We start from the raw sequence: 18,177 nt of genomic DNA on the forward strand, positions 1-18,177 counted from the left end.
AGAATAAATTTTACTCCAGACTGATGATGTGCCAATGTCTTGGGGCACGAAACATCTCTAATAAATTGATCATGTGAGCTGTTGTCTTGCTGGAACCCCTGTATATATAGTATATATATATATATATCTATATATATATAGATATATATATATATATATCTAATCTAGGAATATAATACTCTAATATATCTATATATATATATAATGATATATATTCTATATATATAATATATATTATATATATATATAATATAATTATATATATATATATACATATATATATATATATATATATATATACTGTATAGTATCTTATATATATATATATTATTATATATATAGTATACTATCTGATATATATACCCATATCATATATCTAGCTCTATATATCTAGTATATATATATATATATATATATTCTAACTCTCTATATATCTATATCTGATTATACATATCTATAGATATATATATAATATAATATATCTATATCTTATCTCTATCTTCTCTAATCTCATCTATCTTGACTCTCCCTCTCTATAGCTTATATCTAACTATACTATATACTATCTCTATATCTCTCTCTCTCTATCTCTCGATCTTATACTCCCTATAGATATCTCTATATAATATAATCATTCTATAATCTCTAATATCTCTCTAGAATATATCTATATATATTGAATAGAAAGATAATATATTATCTATATATATAATATATTAATATTCATATATTAATGTATATATTATTATGATCTAAGATTATATTTACAGATAGATATGTATAGATATTAGTATAGAGATAGTTATAGATAGATATAGTATAGTATATATATCTTATATATATATATCAGATATATACATATATATATAATATATACTATATATATATCGATATATACATATATATATAGATATATATCTAATATATATATATAATATACATACGAAATACTATATGATATATATATAATGATACTATATATATATATATAGATATATAGGATATAACATATACGTGTATATATATATATATGATATATATATATATACATATACGTGTATATATATATATATATATGTATATATAGATATATATATAAATCATCCTATATGCTTATATATATGTGTTCTATATATATTTATTATCTATGGTATATATATATATATATATGATTATTATATATATGATATATAATAATAAATATATAATATACATACACGTATATGTATGTATCTATATATCTATATATTATATATATATCTATATATATGTATACAAATAACGTATATATATCTATAATAGCTATATATATATATATTATATCTATATATATTATTATCTATATATATCTATATATATATATATATATCTATATATATATACTATATATATATATATATATATATGTCTATATATATATATATATATATCATATATATAGGATATGTCTATATCTATATATATATATATATATCTATATGTATATAATATCCTATATATATATTATATATATATACATAGTCTATTATCCTATATATATTATATATATATATTATATCTATATATATATATAATATCTATATATATCTAATATATATATTATATATATATGCATATATATCTATATATATATATATATAATATATATATGTTCTATATCTAAATATATATTTATATATATACATCCTATATATATATATATATATGTATATATATATATATATATATATGTATTATATATGGTATGTATATATTCTATATATACATATATATCTCTATCTATCTATATATATATATATATATATATATATATATCTATATATATAGCTATAATATATCTATATATATATATATATATTATATATATATATATATCTATATATCTATATATATATATATATATATATATCTATATATTATATATACTATCTATATATATATTATATATATATATATCTATATATATATCTATATATATATATATATATATCTATATGTATATATATATATACACGCACACATATAGGCAGTCCCCAGTTATGGCAAGAGTTCCATTCTGACGGCTTGACAATAAGCAAAAGTCGCCAATAACTGAAAACTTGGTGATTTTCAGTTCTTATCCATGCTGATACAGCGCCAACAACTGGATTTTGGCGGCTCTGTTAGGTAGATATCAGCGTAAATACCCAATTGTCAGTGCCAATATCTGGGGACTGCCTGTATACATGTACTGTATTTTTTTGCAAATCTTTCTGGTATCCTTTCTATACTGCGTAGCTGCATACAGGGGAGGTTGGGAAGCCTCACTCAAAATATAACTTAATAAACAGCAGACTCTTGAAAAATTTCATCTAGTCATAATATCTGCAATGCAGCAAGCAAAGGAACTAAAAATACCCCAACATTTATCAAAATAACAAATGTATTTCACTGTAAGCTTCAGCACCTGAAAACTGTAAACATGCTATACATTGACTTTATAAAATACATGTTAAATTCACAAAAAATATTAACTGACACAGAATAAAAATAATACTGTACAGTACACAATTATCTGAATGAATTAAAAATATTTAATAAGCTATGCCTAGCTCCACTGGGGAAGTATGGCACTACACAATCTCCAAATGCAGTCATATTAAATATATTAAGGCTACCAAGAAAAGGTAGGATAATTCTACTGTAAGTTCAATAACATTGATAGGCACACCTTGCTAGGCCCCAAAATGCATATACTGATATGAGCATATTGCTTATGTATTAATGGAACTGCTATTTTTGCCTTATGCTTCATATCAACAGTATAACAAAATAAATTTTAAAATATTGTATCATCTTTGGCTAATGCAAATATCTACATATAACACTACTACACTTTGATTTGAAAATCAAACTTAACAGTACCATCACTAGGCTGAAAAGTAGTTGAGTAAAAGAGCTGGCTTGAAATTGAATTCTTTGGATTTACAGGTTCTCTTAAGAGATAGATGCCTTGACGTGTGTAGACATCCCATCTAATCTGTAAGATAAGATTAATTATCACCACAATTTTACTAAAACCTGCAAAGTAACATGGTCTAAAACTAAACACATCTCATTTCTCAAAAATATAACAAGATCTTTAAATAAAGATAGGTAATGTCATATTTCTCTTATCTACATTTTAAAAGGACTTATAGTTTTAATAAAAGCAAAAGTTTTCAAGAAGAAGCACAAATAACTCTTATATTTCATATGTCTATTTATGGCACCATGGAGGTAAAACCAATTACAAACGAAGATAAAAATTGAAAGCTTCCAGCTCTTTTAATTTGCACAGATTCTAAATCAGGCTTCAAGTTTATCATCATCACTAAAATTACAGTAATCTCTTTTATTAGCAGTAAGGATTTCATCAGAAAGTAAAGAAAAAAAACAGATGGGGACAAACTGGGTGAGCTTAGAGAGAGAGAGAGAGAGAGAGAGACGAGACGAGGAGCGAGAGATGAGATTGACGAGAGAGATAGAGAGAGAGAGAGAGGAGAGAGAGAGAGAGAGAGAGAGAGAGAGAGAGAGAGAGACTGTTTGTAAAAGGACTTGGAAAAAATAGAGTCAGTGGCTAGGCAAAGTGGAATAATGTAAACTTTCTATGGTAGAAGCAAAGCTCAGGTTAAAATGTCCAGAAGAGAAGTGACAGGTCTGATTTACAAAAAAAAAAAAAAAGTTCATATAAGAAAAAGCTGAGATGTCTCCTTGAATAGTTAATGGCTTTACAGATGGCCTGATATAAGAAGTCCAAGTAGTAATTAATTGTGGTTATAAAGCTGTTAGTTAAAAATTGTAGTCATGAATAGAGTTTGTAAGAGTAGATGTTTATAGAATATACAGTATTATAGAAAATTTCATAATAAAATTGATTTTTTAAATAGTACTTACCTATATTATAATAGCTGTAATTCCTGCATCAGGCAGGAGGACAATAGTGTGATAATTCAAAAATTAATAGGATCATTTAGCGTGAAATGTCTGAAATGTCTATTGACCCATCTCTTTCGGGTGATTCAGGCATCTATTACTGTACTTAGCATTCAATTTTTCTCCATTCACATGAGTGGGGAGGTTGAGGGGATACATAACCGAGAGATAAGTATTTAAAAATATAAATTTCATTATAAACAATTTCTAATTTTGAAATGAATCAGACCTTTCAATTATACACAGAAAAGGCCAAAGTATAGCTATTCTAATCATTTGGGATATAAGTTCCCTGTCATACGGAGGGGTGAAAGTGCTCTGCATGATTGTACTGAATCTCTGTATCTTGCAAACTGGAGATATACCTCCACTGGGCAAAAAATGCCATGGCGCCTCTGTTTGAGAACCTGATCAAGGAAGCACACACTAACCTAGAACCCTCTTTCTTACCACTCCTGGAGTTAAGCTTCGGGAGGCGAGAGCAGTGGCAATTACCTTCAGTTTCCAGACTTGAGTGTTGTTAGTGCAGCCCAGTGGAGGTATATCTCCAGCTTGCAAGATTTAGTACGATCATGCATAGCACTTTCACTCCTTGTTATGACCGGGAACTTATATCCCAAATGATTAGAATAGCTATACTTTGGCCTTTTCTGTGTACACAGGAAACTTTTTGGGGAGTATGAAGGTGCCTATTTTGAAATAGGTAAGAGCCTTCATTCATTTACTGTCTTTGCTCTGCTGGCACAGGCACGAAGCCTTTTGTCCAACTTTCATCAAAGGAGCCTCCAGCATCTTTCAGAGGTCCTTGTAGCCTAATGAATTTGTCCTTTCATGCCAGCAATGACAGCAGACTGATTTTAATCATTAGGTAATAAGTGGCTTATTCTTGGTGGAATTTTGTTTTTGTGGTTGTTAATGATTTGTTCTCACATATTTTTCCAACATCCTTTTCTTCAATGTGCAAATTGGCTGTCATAATTGAAAGGTCTGATTCATTTCAAAATTAGAAATTGTTTATAATGAAATTTATATTTTTAAATACTTATCAAACGGTTGTGTATCCCCCCAACCTCCCAAATCATGTGAATGGAGAAAAATTGAATGGCAAGTACAGTAATAGATGCCTGAATCACCCGAAAGAGATGGGTCAATAGACATTTCACACTAAACGATCCTATTAATTTTTTAGTTATCACACTATTGTCCTCCTGCCTGATGCAGGAATTACAGCTATTATAATATAGGTAAGTACTATTTAAAAAATCAATTTTATTATACAATTTTCTATAATACTGTATATTCTATCAGGTTTAGAACACTGTCTGAGGTCCCTAGTCCTTTGCCTTAGACCATGTTATGACTGGACATTGGGAGGATTTTACCCATCTAGCACCAAGGACGACAGACTGGAAAAAAAATTAGGAAGAGAGCCTGAGACTTAATATTCATACTTTGCCCTGAAGAGCAAAAAGGAAAGAACTGTTATTTGGGAAGTAAAGCCTACATTGAAGGTGAAGACCTGGAGTTCCCTGACTAAAATAAAAAAAAAAGGCCTTAAACATCAAATCTTCTAGGAAGGCTGCGTTTAAGGGTTTAATTAGAGGCATACTTAACCATTGCAGCATTACATTCAAGTCCCAAACAAGTGGTTTAATTGGAAATTAGGAATCTAGATTTAAGGAACTGAAGGCTTCCTTAATATCTAGGTTAGCAAACAGATCCAGTCCATAATTTCATTAATATAAATGTTAATGTGAAGCAATACCCCATGAAGGGTGCTCAGATCTTCAAATTTCAGGGAATGATCAAAATTAAGTTATTGACTGTTTTGGACTGTTTTATGTCTAAATTAACATCTTGAAGTGGCAATGCTCAAAAAAAGTTTTAGTTAGGTTTATTAACAATTTTGTATTATTGTCCTGTGAGCGACAAAATGTCACAAAACTTATAAAAATTTTTTTAGTCCCATTTAGTTTGAAATAACTGATATATTTGTGTTATCCCTTAAAATATCTCTATTTTCTCTAGCTATAGCTTCAAGGAAAATATAAGATCTGAGCAATTCTCCCAAAGTGTTACTTGACTTAATTTTATATCTCTTGACTTATTTTTATAGTATAACTATGATAAGTAAACCATATGCTATACTATTTAAATACAGTCGACCACTGGTATTTGCGGGGTGTGTGTACCACAATGCCCCCCCCGCGCCAGGTGGCTAAAATCCATGAATACTTGACACACCTCTAAAAATGTTTATACCAGCCTATTTTGATAGTTCAAACACCAAAAAAAATCCTCTAAAATAGTTTTATGAAAAAACACAATCATGAAAATATGAAAATACAGTAATTAGTGCATATTTCTCTATGAAAAATACTGCAAATAGGAGAATTTTCTCCAGATAATATGTATATACGGGGGTCCACTGTACACAGACACATGCAAATGAATAGCAATCTCCCTTTCACATGCAAAGTAACTATTATCATAAGTTTGACAAAACTGGTAAAAATAAGAATGAGTATTATGTTTTATTTCCTCTAAAACACAGTAATGGGTGCATATTCATGAAAAAAAAAACTAATACATGGTATATTTCATAAAAACAATATACAAGAATGTGGCAACAATTCCTTCAAGTGCATCACATAGCGCCACAGTTGTACTTCTTCATAAGTCAAGCCACAACTGACTTTTTAGTGATTTCTGAGTACAATATTTTCTGTCAAAACAAGAGCAAAGAAGAAATATGATATTGTTATTTTACAATTAAGTTTTGTACATACTTACCTGGCAGATATATACTTAGCTTACGTCTCTGACGTCACGACAGAATTCAAAACTCGCGGCAAATGCGACAGGTAGGTCAGGTGATCTACCCCACCCGCCGCTGGGTGGCAGGTGTATGAACCAATCCCCCTTTCCAGTCATAATTTTTCTTCCACCTGTCTCCTGAGGGGAGGCTGGGAGGGCCATCAATCGTATATATCTGCCAGGTAAGTATGTACAAAACTTTATTGTAAAATAACAATATCATTTTTGTACATGAACTTTCCTGCCAGATATATACTTAGCTGATTGACACCCTTGGTGGAGGGAAAAAGACAGAGCTAACAAGGAAAAAGGGGAAACAACATCTGTTGTAGGATACTAACAAACCTTGGTTCTTACCTGATAAGGCTGAAGATTTCATAGTTACTGTCTATTAGTCTGCAAAGCCTGAAGAGCTACAGCGAGGGCGTGACCTACAGCTGAAAAGACTCTTTGGGTCTACCGAAGGGATTTGATATCCACTTACTCAGTAGAATCCAAGTCGGATCATGTCAATGGGGATTCGCCCTCTTAAATGACAGAGCCTGACCACTACCAATGCAGGGAGCTCTAGCACAAACAGATCACCTAACCATTCTAATGTTAGCAATACGAATAGAAAGAGATGCCTACCCGCATCCTCTTTCAAACAACCATAAAAACACAATACAAACAATAGGGGAAAAATTTACAAGGATATGCTTCAGCTCCCTGCCCCAGCACCGAATCCGCCGATACATACGGGCCTAACGCGAAGCACTTATCGTAAGTAATCTTGACGTCTCTAAGGTAGTGGTTCGCGAATACTGAATTGCATCTCCAGAATGTTGCTTTCATCAGATTCTGGAGTGACATATTCTTGTTGAAAGCCAAGGACGTCGCAATGGCTCTTACCTCGTGAGCCTTGACTTTCAAAAGCTTGAACTGATCCTCACCGCAAGCCAAATGTGCTTCCTTCACGAGGCTTCTAATAAAGAAGGACAAAGCATTTTTAGACAATGGTCTACTGGGATCCTTTACAGAGCACCAAAGTCTGTCCTTAATGCCCTTAAGAGACTTCTTCCGCTGGAGGTAGTATCTTAAAGTCCTCACAGGGCAAAGAGTTCTTTCTGGCTCTTCCCCTACAGGGAGCTAAGCCTGGAACCTCAAAAACTCCTTGGCCAAGGATTTGAGGGGTTCTCGTTCTTAGCTAGAAAAGAAGGAAGGAAGGAACAAATCACGGAATCTCCTTTGAAACCTACCCTTCCTTCTAGAGCATGAAGCTCACTAACTCTCTTGGCAGATGCTAAAGCCAAAAGAAACAGAGCCTTCTTCGTAAGATCCTTGAAAGAAGATGACTGGGGAGGTTCGAACTTCGAGGACCTCAGGAAACGAAGAACCACATCCAGGTTCCAGCTCGGAATTTGAGACGAGGGTTTCTTGCAAGTTTCGAAAGATCTTAGCAGATCATGTAGATCTTTGTTGTTGGAGATATCTAAGTTTCTGTGCCTAAAAACACAGCTGCTAACATGCTCCGATATCCTTTGATGGTCGAAACAGCAAGACCGCATTTTTCCCTGAGAAAAACCAGGAAATCTGCGATTTGGGTCACAGAGGTACTGGAAGAGGAAAGCTTCTGGTTTCTGCACCAACGGCGAAAGACGTCCCACTTCGACTGGTAGACTACTAAGGGTAGAGGGCCTTCTAGCTGATGCGATAGCCTTCGCTGCCTTAGCTGAAAACCCCTTCGCTCTGAAAAGACTTTTGACAGTCGAAAGCCAGTCAGATTGAGAGCGGGGAGGTTTTTGTGATACCTGTCGAAGTGGGGTTGTCTGAGCAGATCTACTCTTTGTGGAAGAGCTCTTGGAAAGTCCACCAGCCATTCCAGTACCTCTGTGAACCAATCTTGGGCCGGCCAGAATGGAGCTACCAGCGTCATTCTTGTCGCTTCCGAGGCCGCAAACTGTTTCTGAGTGTTTTTGACTCAGAAATCTTGAATGGAGGAAAAGCATAGACGTCCAGACCTCTCCAGTCTAGAAGGAAAGCATCGACTGACACTGCTCCTGGGTCCGAGATCGGGGAGCAGTAGAGGTCTATTCTCTTGTTCTTTGCTGTCGCAAAAAGGTCGATATGAGGTCTGCCCCATAACCTCCACAGGTCCTGGCAAACTTCTGAGTGCAGAGTCCACTCCGAGGGGAGCACTTGATTCCTCCTGCTCAGGAGATCGGCTCTGACATTCCTTTCTCCCTGTACGAACCTGGTGAGGAGAACGATCTTCCTTGCCTGAGACCACAACAGCAAGTCCTTCGCTGTTTCGTACAGGGAGAAAGAGTGTGTCCCCCCCTGCTTTCTTATGTAAGCCAAGGCTGTGGTGTTGTCCGAGTTGACCTGAACTATAGCATTTCGGACGTGGGGCTCGAAGGCTTTTAACGCCAACCACACTGCCATCAACTCTTTGTTGTTGATGTGCCAGGACACCTGTTCCCCCTCCCAGGTGCCTGACACTTCTCTTGACCCTAGGGTGCGCACCCCAACCCATCTCCGACGCGTCGGAAAACAATACTTGGTTCGGGTTTGGCATGTACAGAGACAGACCTTCTGCAAATCGGAGAGGATCTGTCCACCAACAGAAGGTCCTTCTTGATTCCTTTTGATATCCTGAAGGAGAATTCCAGGTCTAGAGAGAGAGACCTCCAGTTCCGGTAAAGGAAGAATTGGAGAGGTCTGAGATGCAACCTTCCTAGAGAAACACGAATTGCTCCAGCGAGGAAAGTGTCCCCAACAGACTCATCCACTCCCTCGCTGTGCATGCATCTTTCTCTAGGAAGGTCCGTTAGTTTCTCTTGGCAACGAGCAATCCTCTCTGGTGACGGATATGCCCGAAAATCCGGAGAAACCATCCGAATCCCCAGATATATCAGCTCTTGACTGGGGATTAATTGTGACTTCTGGAAGTTCACCAGAAGCCCCAACAAACTTGCTAAAGTCAGTGTCTTTTGTAGGTCCTCCAGACATCTTTCTTGTGAGCTTGCTCTGATCAGCCAATCGTCTAGATAGAGAGACAGCCTCACTCCCTCCAAATGTAGCCACTGCGCTACATTCTTCATTAAACCCGTGTGAAAACTTGAGGGGCTGTTGAAAGGCCGAAGCACAAGGCCCTGAATTGGAAGATCTTCCCTCCCTCATGAATCTCAGAAACTTCCGTGAAGAAGGATGGATAGGCACATGGAAGTGAGCGTCCTGAAGATCTAGGGACACCATCCAGTCCCCTGGACGAAGAGCCGCCAACACTGAAGAAGTTGTCTCCATGGCGAACTTCCTTTTTTCTACGAAGCATTCAGGGCGCTTACATCCAGAACCGGTCTCCATCCTCCTGAGCTCTAGGGAACTAGGAACAGTCTGTTGTAAAACCCGCAGAATGAGGATCTTTCACTAGTTCTATCGCCTCCTTCTCCAGCATAAGATTCTACTGCTAGAGAGCGGGCTTGATTCATGATGGGGTCCTTGTACTTGGCTACCAACTCCCTCGGGAGTCGTCGTCAACGGAGGTCTTGATAAGAAGGGAATGAGGTAGCCTTTGCGGACAATCGAGAGTGACCAGTTGTCCGCCCCTTTCTGGGCCCAGACGTCGGCAAACTTCAGAAGTCTGCACCTACTGATGTCTGGAGAACTTGAATCCTACTTCTTCCCTCTGATGGATCTAGAGAAGGTCTTCCCTCGTTTAGTGGGTCTAGATCCTCTAGAGGAAGAAGCTCTGGCAGGAGGGACTCCTCGAAAGGGCTCCTGCCTAACTGGAGTCTCTCTCTTGGTTTTAGCTTGGAAAGAAGAGTGAGGCTTCCTGGTAGACTGGGCTAGCATGTCCTGTGTAGCCTTAGCTGAAAGGGCACAAGAAACATCCTGAACGATCTTCTTAGGGAAGAGTTGAGGAGAGAGCTGAGAATACAGGAGAGAGGCTCTCTGAGCATGCGATACTGATTTCGTCAGGAACGAACAGTAAACAGATCTCTTCTTGATCACTCCCGCTCCGAAAAGTGAAGCTACTTCACTCGATCCATCCCTCACTGCCTTATCCATACACGTGAGAACACTGATAAGATCCTCAGGTGAAATGGAATCCGGGGTCTGCGTCTCTTGGCCAAAACGCCCAAAGACCAGTCTAGGAAGTTAAACACCTCCAGGACTCGGAACATTCCCTTCAACAGGTGGTCAAGCTCATTCATCCCCCATGTCGTCTTAGCAGACATGAGGGCAGAGCGTCGAGAGGAATCCACCAGTGAAGAGAAGTCCGAGTCTGCCGAGGATGGAAGAACGAGGCCCAAGGGTTCTCCCGATTCATACCAGAATCCTGTTTCCCAGTAAGCTTAGAAGGAGGGAAAGAGAACACCGTCTTCCCTTTCTCTTCCTTCGAAAGAAGCCACTCACCAAAACCTCTAAGCGCTTTCTTCATAGAGATTGCAGGCTTCATCCTGCACAGGATGAAACCTTCGAAGTTTTCGAAGTCGAAAATAACGAAAGAGGTGAGGGCGGGGCGACAGGATCAAAGGGCGTCTCCTAAATTCCTGAAGCAACAGCGGTCCGTCAAACGCTTGTATGAAGAAACAGAGGAATCTTTAGGAATTTCTTCTTCCGAGGGATCCTGTTCTTCTTCCGCCGAAGATCCTTCACGATCCTTACGATGAAAGGCTGTCTTGTCCTCAGCCGAGAGTCCATCCTTGGAAGAACGTCTGGAAGAACTCTGACATCTAACCGGGGAAGTTTATAACTTCCGTTGAGCTTCTGCCTGAAAACTCCTTCTTGTCAGGATGAGGGCGTATTCTAGGCTCTTGGCGCCTAAAGAACGCAGGGCGAAAATCTGGCGAAGAGCGCCTATCATTCGACGAGCCTATTCAGGCGAAGAGCGCCTATTAGGCGAAGAGCGCCTATTAGGCAAAAAGCGTCTATCAGGCTCCTGGCGCCTGTCTAAAGGAGAGCGGCTGCCTGGCGAAGAGCGCCTGTCATGCGGGAAGCGATTATCAGGCTCTTGGCGCCTGCTGCAGGAGAGCGAATCTCTGGCGACGAGCGCCTACCAGGCGAGAAGCGTCTGACAGATTCCAGGCGCCTAACTCGAGGAGAGCGAAAATCGGGTGAAGAGCGCCTTGAAGGAGAAGAGCGCCTACCAGGCTCTTGGTGCCTGCTAAGCGAAGGGCGGCTGACAGGAGAAGAGCGCCTGTCTACCAAAGGGCGTCTGGTCACAGGAGAGCGAAAGCCTGAAGGAGAGCGGCTACCATGAGAAAAAATGCCTACCAGGCTCCTGGCGTCTGCCAGCGGGAGAGATCCTGTCTCGAGACGAGCGCCTGTCAGGAGAGGCTCGTCTACGGGAAGCATGCCCCTTGTCCGACGGAGAAACGATGTCCGACGAGGAGAGCGCCTGTCCGTTGAAGAGCGCCTCGTACTACGATCCACTCCTGGAGAGAGGGCGGTTACTGACGAATAGCGAAAAATGGAAACCTGGAGAAAAGCGCCTGGACTTCTTTACCGGGAGCGAGACGTCCTTCCTACGACAAGAAGTCACAATCAAAGAGTCAGCCAGAGCCGTAATCTGCGCCTGCAGACTAGCCAACACACGTGTAGGAGACTTAACAAAGTCCTTCACGGGAGACGCAGCTCGATCCTTACTAGGAGAGCGAAACTCCAAAGAAATCCTCGGTTTCTTCACATCCAATCCAGGATCTTCCGAAAAAACTTCAGGGCTGGAGGGGAGAGCAGAAGAAGCCTGCCAGGCTCTCTTCGACGGCCGAGAAGCTCCGAGGAGCTCCAACCACGTTTGGGCGAAGGAGAAGGCGAAGACGAGAAGCATTGCCGTAAGACTTCTCTCTTGGCGCGATCCAAGGTAGCCTGGGAGCGAACATCAGGCGCTACCGAGGGGACGCCTGACCGCTGGTGGGGGGGTTCTCCCTAACTTCCTGCGGCTTTCGACTTTCCTCCTCCACTGGGTCTGGGAGTCTGGAAGAGGTCTAGCCTAGAAGCATTAGGGAGCCGATCAGACGCACCCTCCACTGCACTGGATCACTGCACAAATTGCTATCACTCTTACATTCTAGCACTTTAATTTTCAGCTCCATGCTGCGAATAGTGGCTCTCATAGTGTCCACCTCCGAAGGCGCATCTTCGGTTCGGTGCAGGAAGCAGGGCTGAAACTGGTAAAGGCGCTACGTCTACAACAGGGTTATCAACTTCAAACTCGCTAGCGCGAGACCTACTAGAACTCCTAGATGAAGCTTTCCTAACCTTGTCCTTCTCAAGCTTTCTTACATAAGAAGAAAGCGCCTTCCATTCTTCTTCATTCAAATTACCACATCATTACAAGGGTTAATAAATGAGCAGTCATTCCCCCTACACCTCATGCATACTGTGTGAGGGTCTACCGCAGCTTTCGGTAGCCTCACCTTACAATCGCTAACAGAACAAACTCTGAACATAGTTGATTTCTTAATTTCTAAATCAGACATAATGAAATTCCAAGAATAATCAAAAGAATAATCCAAAACCGGTCCACAATTCGCAAATGCCAAGCCAAGGAGCAGGTACTTCACCAAAAGTCCGATGAAACAATCCAGGGCGAAAACGAGTAATAATAACCAAAATCGAGAGGTATCGACAACAGATGTAGTCGACACCGGCGACAGAAAAATTATGACTGGAAAGGGGGGATTGGTTCATACACCTGCCACCCAGCGGCGGGTGGGGTAGATCACCTGACCTACCTGTCGCATTTGCCGCAAGTTTTGAATTCTGTCGTGACGTCAGAGACGTAAGCTAAGTATATATCTGGCAGGAAAGTTCATGTACAAAAATCAAGTGTTTCAAAATTAGAGCGCCCCTTCACAGAACAAAAGGAAATTTATGAAGTTTTCTGTTATAGCCTATCTCCAAGTACATTATCTTAATTTTCTATTAAGCTATTTTCTGGGCTCAACCTGTGCCGCTCCGTGAAATGCTCCTTATAGCATCATTTCTAAGGTATAAAAACTGTATATATACCAGAGAAAAAAGTTGCATGGAATGCCGGGCATAAAAAAAAAAAAAATTTTTTTGCCTAGCTCGCTCACCCACCTATAGGGTGTCGGTATAGTAACTGGGGCGTGAAAAACCACTCTCAGAGGTCTCTTACCAATTAGTTATCTCCTCTCCCAACATCCCCCGTTACTACGAGGTGCCGTTCTACATCCCACTACTGCCCAGCCACCCCTCTACCACCCATGCGTACCTAAACATCCTTTCAATAGCATCGTACGAAGTACTACTGTTTTTCGTTTGTTGATTTTTTGTGCTTGATTTTCATAATGTCGGACCTCCTAGAAGCTTCCACTACTAAGTTTGAGTACTTACTATTGATTGTGCTATGCACTGAAGTTGCGTTCTCTTTATCATAGGTATTTCCTACGAGAATATGATCTTGATCAAGGATCGTAGATCCGACCCAGTCGGCCATTTTGATGTCGCTACTTCACGGAGCTTTGTTTACATGTTGATTGACCATTAGTTCTCATACTAATGGCAATCATTTTTTTTTGTCCTAGACATATGGAAATAAATGCACTTTTAATATTTTGTATTTTTATACGATGTTTACGTGGGTTTTAGATATTTAGTGATTTGGCATACACTGGGCTACGGTCCGAGCATTACATGTTCGAGTCATATCCTACTTTAGGGAGTTTCCCTTGGTTTGACAACTTTTGAGCGTAATTTATCTTTGCATCTTAAATCGGCAACCACCCGATTTCGTAGAGATATTATTAAGAGTGATATAGCCTACCTGACCATATCGGTATCTCACCCGATGTTGGAGACCTAGGCTATTCTCGCTCGGCTTAATTTTTGTCTAGCTTAATATTATGTTGTATTCGTTGTGTGCCATTATTACCTAATTATCTATTATTCACTTTAATTTTGGTCATTTAGTTTTGTAAGCTACATATCTCGTGGTTCAATTGGATCTTTATCATCGGTAGGGTTGTCCCACCTGACCGGTCATATGGTCCACTTGATCGCGACGAACCAGTTCGCTCTGCCGCTCCCGCCTAGTACCCCTCGGGGAGATACCTTTTATCACACGATTCAGGTTACTTTTAGGCTTTAGTTATAGTCTATATCGGGAGCGACGGAATATGTAGCGATATGGTCATACCATGAGTTAGGACAGTGACGCTTTTCTAGCTGGTTTCGATTGGCTTCCGAACGCACCGGATAGAGCAACTTATGCGTACACTCAGTCTCCCCTTTCGGGTTTCCGCCGCATTATTTTGATTCCGTTACAACCGGAATAGTTCTACACACTAATATTTTAGTGTATTGATCAGATTCAGGTATCTCACCCTGTTCTGATAACGTAGATTACACACAAATAGAATTTTGTCGGTCGATCCCGGAAGAGGCGTACAGACGTAGCCTACAAAATCTTATATTCTATTGTTTACTATGCACGAAATTTCGGAGCAGGCGGACAGACTACGTAACCGATATCCGCCGCTCAACACCTTTTGGTACAGTATACGTCTACCTTGGTAGCGATACAATCATTGGAGAATATTTTTTCCTTAAGTGGATTTAGTTTCCCGGAGCAGGCGGATAAATACGAAGTTAGATCCGCCATAATTTTCAACAGAATAAAAAGATTCATAGACTAAATGACCGAGCTGTATATGTTAAGATTTAGTATACAGAAGTCTATTTTTACTATATATGTTATAATTTAAGATTACGATAAATAATCCGGGGCTTCCGGTAGTTTATATATACAAATTGAATACTTATGTATCAATTTACCTTACAGGTGGTGCGTTGTCAGATGACAGCTGCGCAGCTGTCCTTCAGCAAAGGTGCGGACATGAGGTTTGCAGGTCCCATGCACCTGCGCCGTACAGGTCGATGACCTCATCGTCTGGCATCCGGATGCGTGTGAGATCTGTTATGGGCTTTTTTGCCGATATAACCTCGGACTCGGTGAGTACGCACTTAGATATTTCATTACTAATTATGAGATATGATGTTTAAGAAGTGAACAAATTATTCTCTTTAGTTTTAAGAAAGTGATAATCCTAATTAGTACTTATTTTTCAGACCCCACAGGCTGTCAAGAACACATCTCTTTCGACCCTCAAGATCTGGGTTGGCGGATTTGGCCGTAACGTTAAGGCTAAGAAACCTTATATCCTATCAGAGGAGTTATGCACCCTCCTCTACCCAAATGCCAAGATGTCAGCGGCAGTTCCCAAGGAAGTGGCTGCACCCATTATTGCCAAGATAAGGGAAGACACGCAGTCCTTGCCTGAAGATCTTGAGGGACTAGGGGAAGAAGTGTTAGAAGACGTGGCGGCCATCAGCCTTGACATAGAACCAATGGTTCTGGATGCCAGCGATCAAGGTAGGGAGGTAAGTGGGGCAAGTAGTGTGCGGTCTAAGATTCCTGTTCTTAGCCCTGCACCATCTTTAACATCTTCTCATGCTTCTTTTCAAGGGTTTACTGCAAAGACCCTGGTTGGGGACAAACCAGGCTCAGTAATACCAAAAGTCAAACACTTGAGGAAGGCCTTATCTAAGCCAAGTAAACCATCTAGGTTACCGAGACTTACCAAGTCATTAAATGCATCTAAGTCTTCGAGATTCCGGTAGCAGCTACTCCCCTACATCACGGGTCGAGATCAAGGAGCTCCAAATCTAAGGCTTCAGAACCTTCCTTTGATCCGGTTGCCTTCTCTAATCTTTTAATGGAGAAGATGGGAAGTATGGTCCAATCTCAGATTGGAACCATCTCGGATCGGTTGCAGTCCTATGGACACTTTTGCTCAGAGACTGCAAAAACCAGGAGAACATGTTAGAAAATCTCCTGAGAACCGGACTGCCACAACAACAACAGTTTGTGTTGCCAGACGCTTCCAAACTTCCGGCTTTCGTAAAGAGCAATCCGTGGCGATTGGCTTTACATGCACCATTCGTGGATGGCATGTTAACCATAGAAGGATGTGGAACTCGGCCGGTAGAGGACTTTGAATTCTACCATGCCGGGATTGCAGTTTCCCTTCCCAGGATATGCTCGACTGACAGAGAAAGCGCTAGTAAGACTAGATAAGATTCCTAAGGAGACGATGATCTATCCTAAGGAAACAGGCTCAGTCCGCATGGGTCCGGACATTGAACGAATGGGAGTGTGTGAACACAATGTTGTCCCCCCATAAGAGTTCTTACACAATGTTTGTAGTAGAAGGTCAAACACCGACACCTTGTACTACAAAAGTAGTTGATCTGGCTCTTCAGGCGGCTATGGAGGACAAGCCCATGCCACAACTAAGAGAGACGGAGTTGACTTCTCTACTTTTTCCAGGAGATCATGAATGCTGGGTTGACGCCCCAGCAACTTTCACCACAGGGAAAATGAACATTGACTGTGCCTCTACACAGTTCAGTGACAAACTTCCGAGACTCCCAGAATCCTTGGTCAGAATCGAGTATGAGGCACGTACTCGGTTAAGTAGATCAATCAACTCCGCTACAATGGCAGAAATGGCTTCGCTGGTATACCAAGACGAGTCATTGTTCAAGATCCTTACCAAGTCTCTCCTCCTCACACTTCAAAGTGATGCCTATGACTTTGCTGTAGCACGCCGTAATTGCAGAAAGCATGTGCTTTCAGAAGCTACAATAAGGCATGAGCCAAATAAACTGATTAAAGCCTCAATTTGGGGCCCAGACTTATTCCCGGAAGACATTGTTAACAGTGTCTTAGGTGAGGCTGCTAGGGTCAATCAAAGTCTCAAAGTTCGTTGGGGCCTGATGCCAAAATAACGGAAATTATGAACAATCAGGAAATCAGACAAGAGGCAGGAAGAGGTTTAGGAACTTCCAACCAATCATACCAGACTCCACAACCCCAAGCTGTCGTTCAGACGACGATTCCTGTACCTCAAGGGACTCAGCCGTCTACGTCTAAATCCCAACCCCAACAACAACAATACGTTTGATGACTCAGCCTCCTCAACATCAAGCTCCTTCTCCGGCTTTTAACCCCAACCCCTCCTTTGAGACACAAGGAGTTGGTTCCATGGGGTACAATAGGTACGCCAGAGGTAGTAGAGCCAGAGGTAACTTTCATAATAGAGGTGGAAGGACTTCAACAAGAGGCAGAGGATACAGGAGTAGACGAGGAAACAGACCCTCTTCAAACCATTGAGACATCTCAGGTAGGGGGAAGACTATACAAATTTCGGAGCCGGTGGAGGTTCAGCAAGTGGGCTTTCAGCATAGTATCCAAGGGTCTGGGGTGGAGTTGGATAAAAGGGCCCCCTCCACTAACCAGTTTTCATCAAGCTCCATCGGCAGAACTAGACCTATACACCAAAGATCTTTTGCAAAAGAATGCAATAAAAGAAGTAAGATCTTTGAAATTTCAAG

General features: G+C 40.1%; 2 protein-coding genes across 8 annotated transcripts in view; one reads left to right on the forward strand and one right to left on the reverse strand.

Annotated features, from left to right (window-relative positions):
• Positions 1 to 2,404: 2,404 nt before the first annotated feature.
• Positions 2,405 to 18,177, reverse strand: part of LOC135218426 (protein arginine N-methyltransferase 7-like) — a 261,517-nt gene continuing 245,744 nt past the window's right edge. For all 7 annotated transcript variants that reach the window (XM_064254737.1, XM_064254738.1, XM_064254736.1 and 4 more), the window contains exon 14: positions 2,405 to 3,019. In XM_064254737.1, coding sequence (XP_064110807.1) covers positions 2,870 to 3,019 — 150 coding nt within the window. In that variant the 3' untranslated portion in view covers positions 2,405 to 2,869. The remainder of the gene's footprint in view (positions 3,020 to 18,177) is intronic.
• LOC135218585 (uncharacterized) lies at positions 15,646 to 16,401 on the forward strand. The gene is made up of 2 exons (XM_064254997.1): positions 15,646 to 15,732; positions 15,850 to 16,401. Exons 1-2 carry the CDS (start codon positions 15,658 to 15,660, stop codon positions 16,399 to 16,401), a joined length of 627 nt encoding a protein of 208 aa, XP_064111067.1. The 5' UTR covers positions 15,646 to 15,657.

This window comes from Macrobrachium nipponense, chromosome 9, assembly GCF_015104395.2.
Source record: "Macrobrachium nipponense isolate FS-2020 chromosome 9, ASM1510439v2, whole genome shotgun sequence".
NCBI lineage: Eukaryota > Metazoa > Arthropoda > Malacostraca > Decapoda > Palaemonidae > Macrobrachium > Macrobrachium nipponense.

Coding starts and splice junctions, on each gene's coding strand:
- LOC135218585 (XM_064254997.1), top strand. CDS start 15,658: ATGACCTCATCGTCTGGCATCCGGATGCGTGTGAGATCTGTTATGGGC. Junction 15,733..15,849: donor CCGATATAACCTCGGACTCG/GTGAGTACGCAC, acceptor CTTATTTTTCAG/ACCCCACAGGCTGTCAAGAA.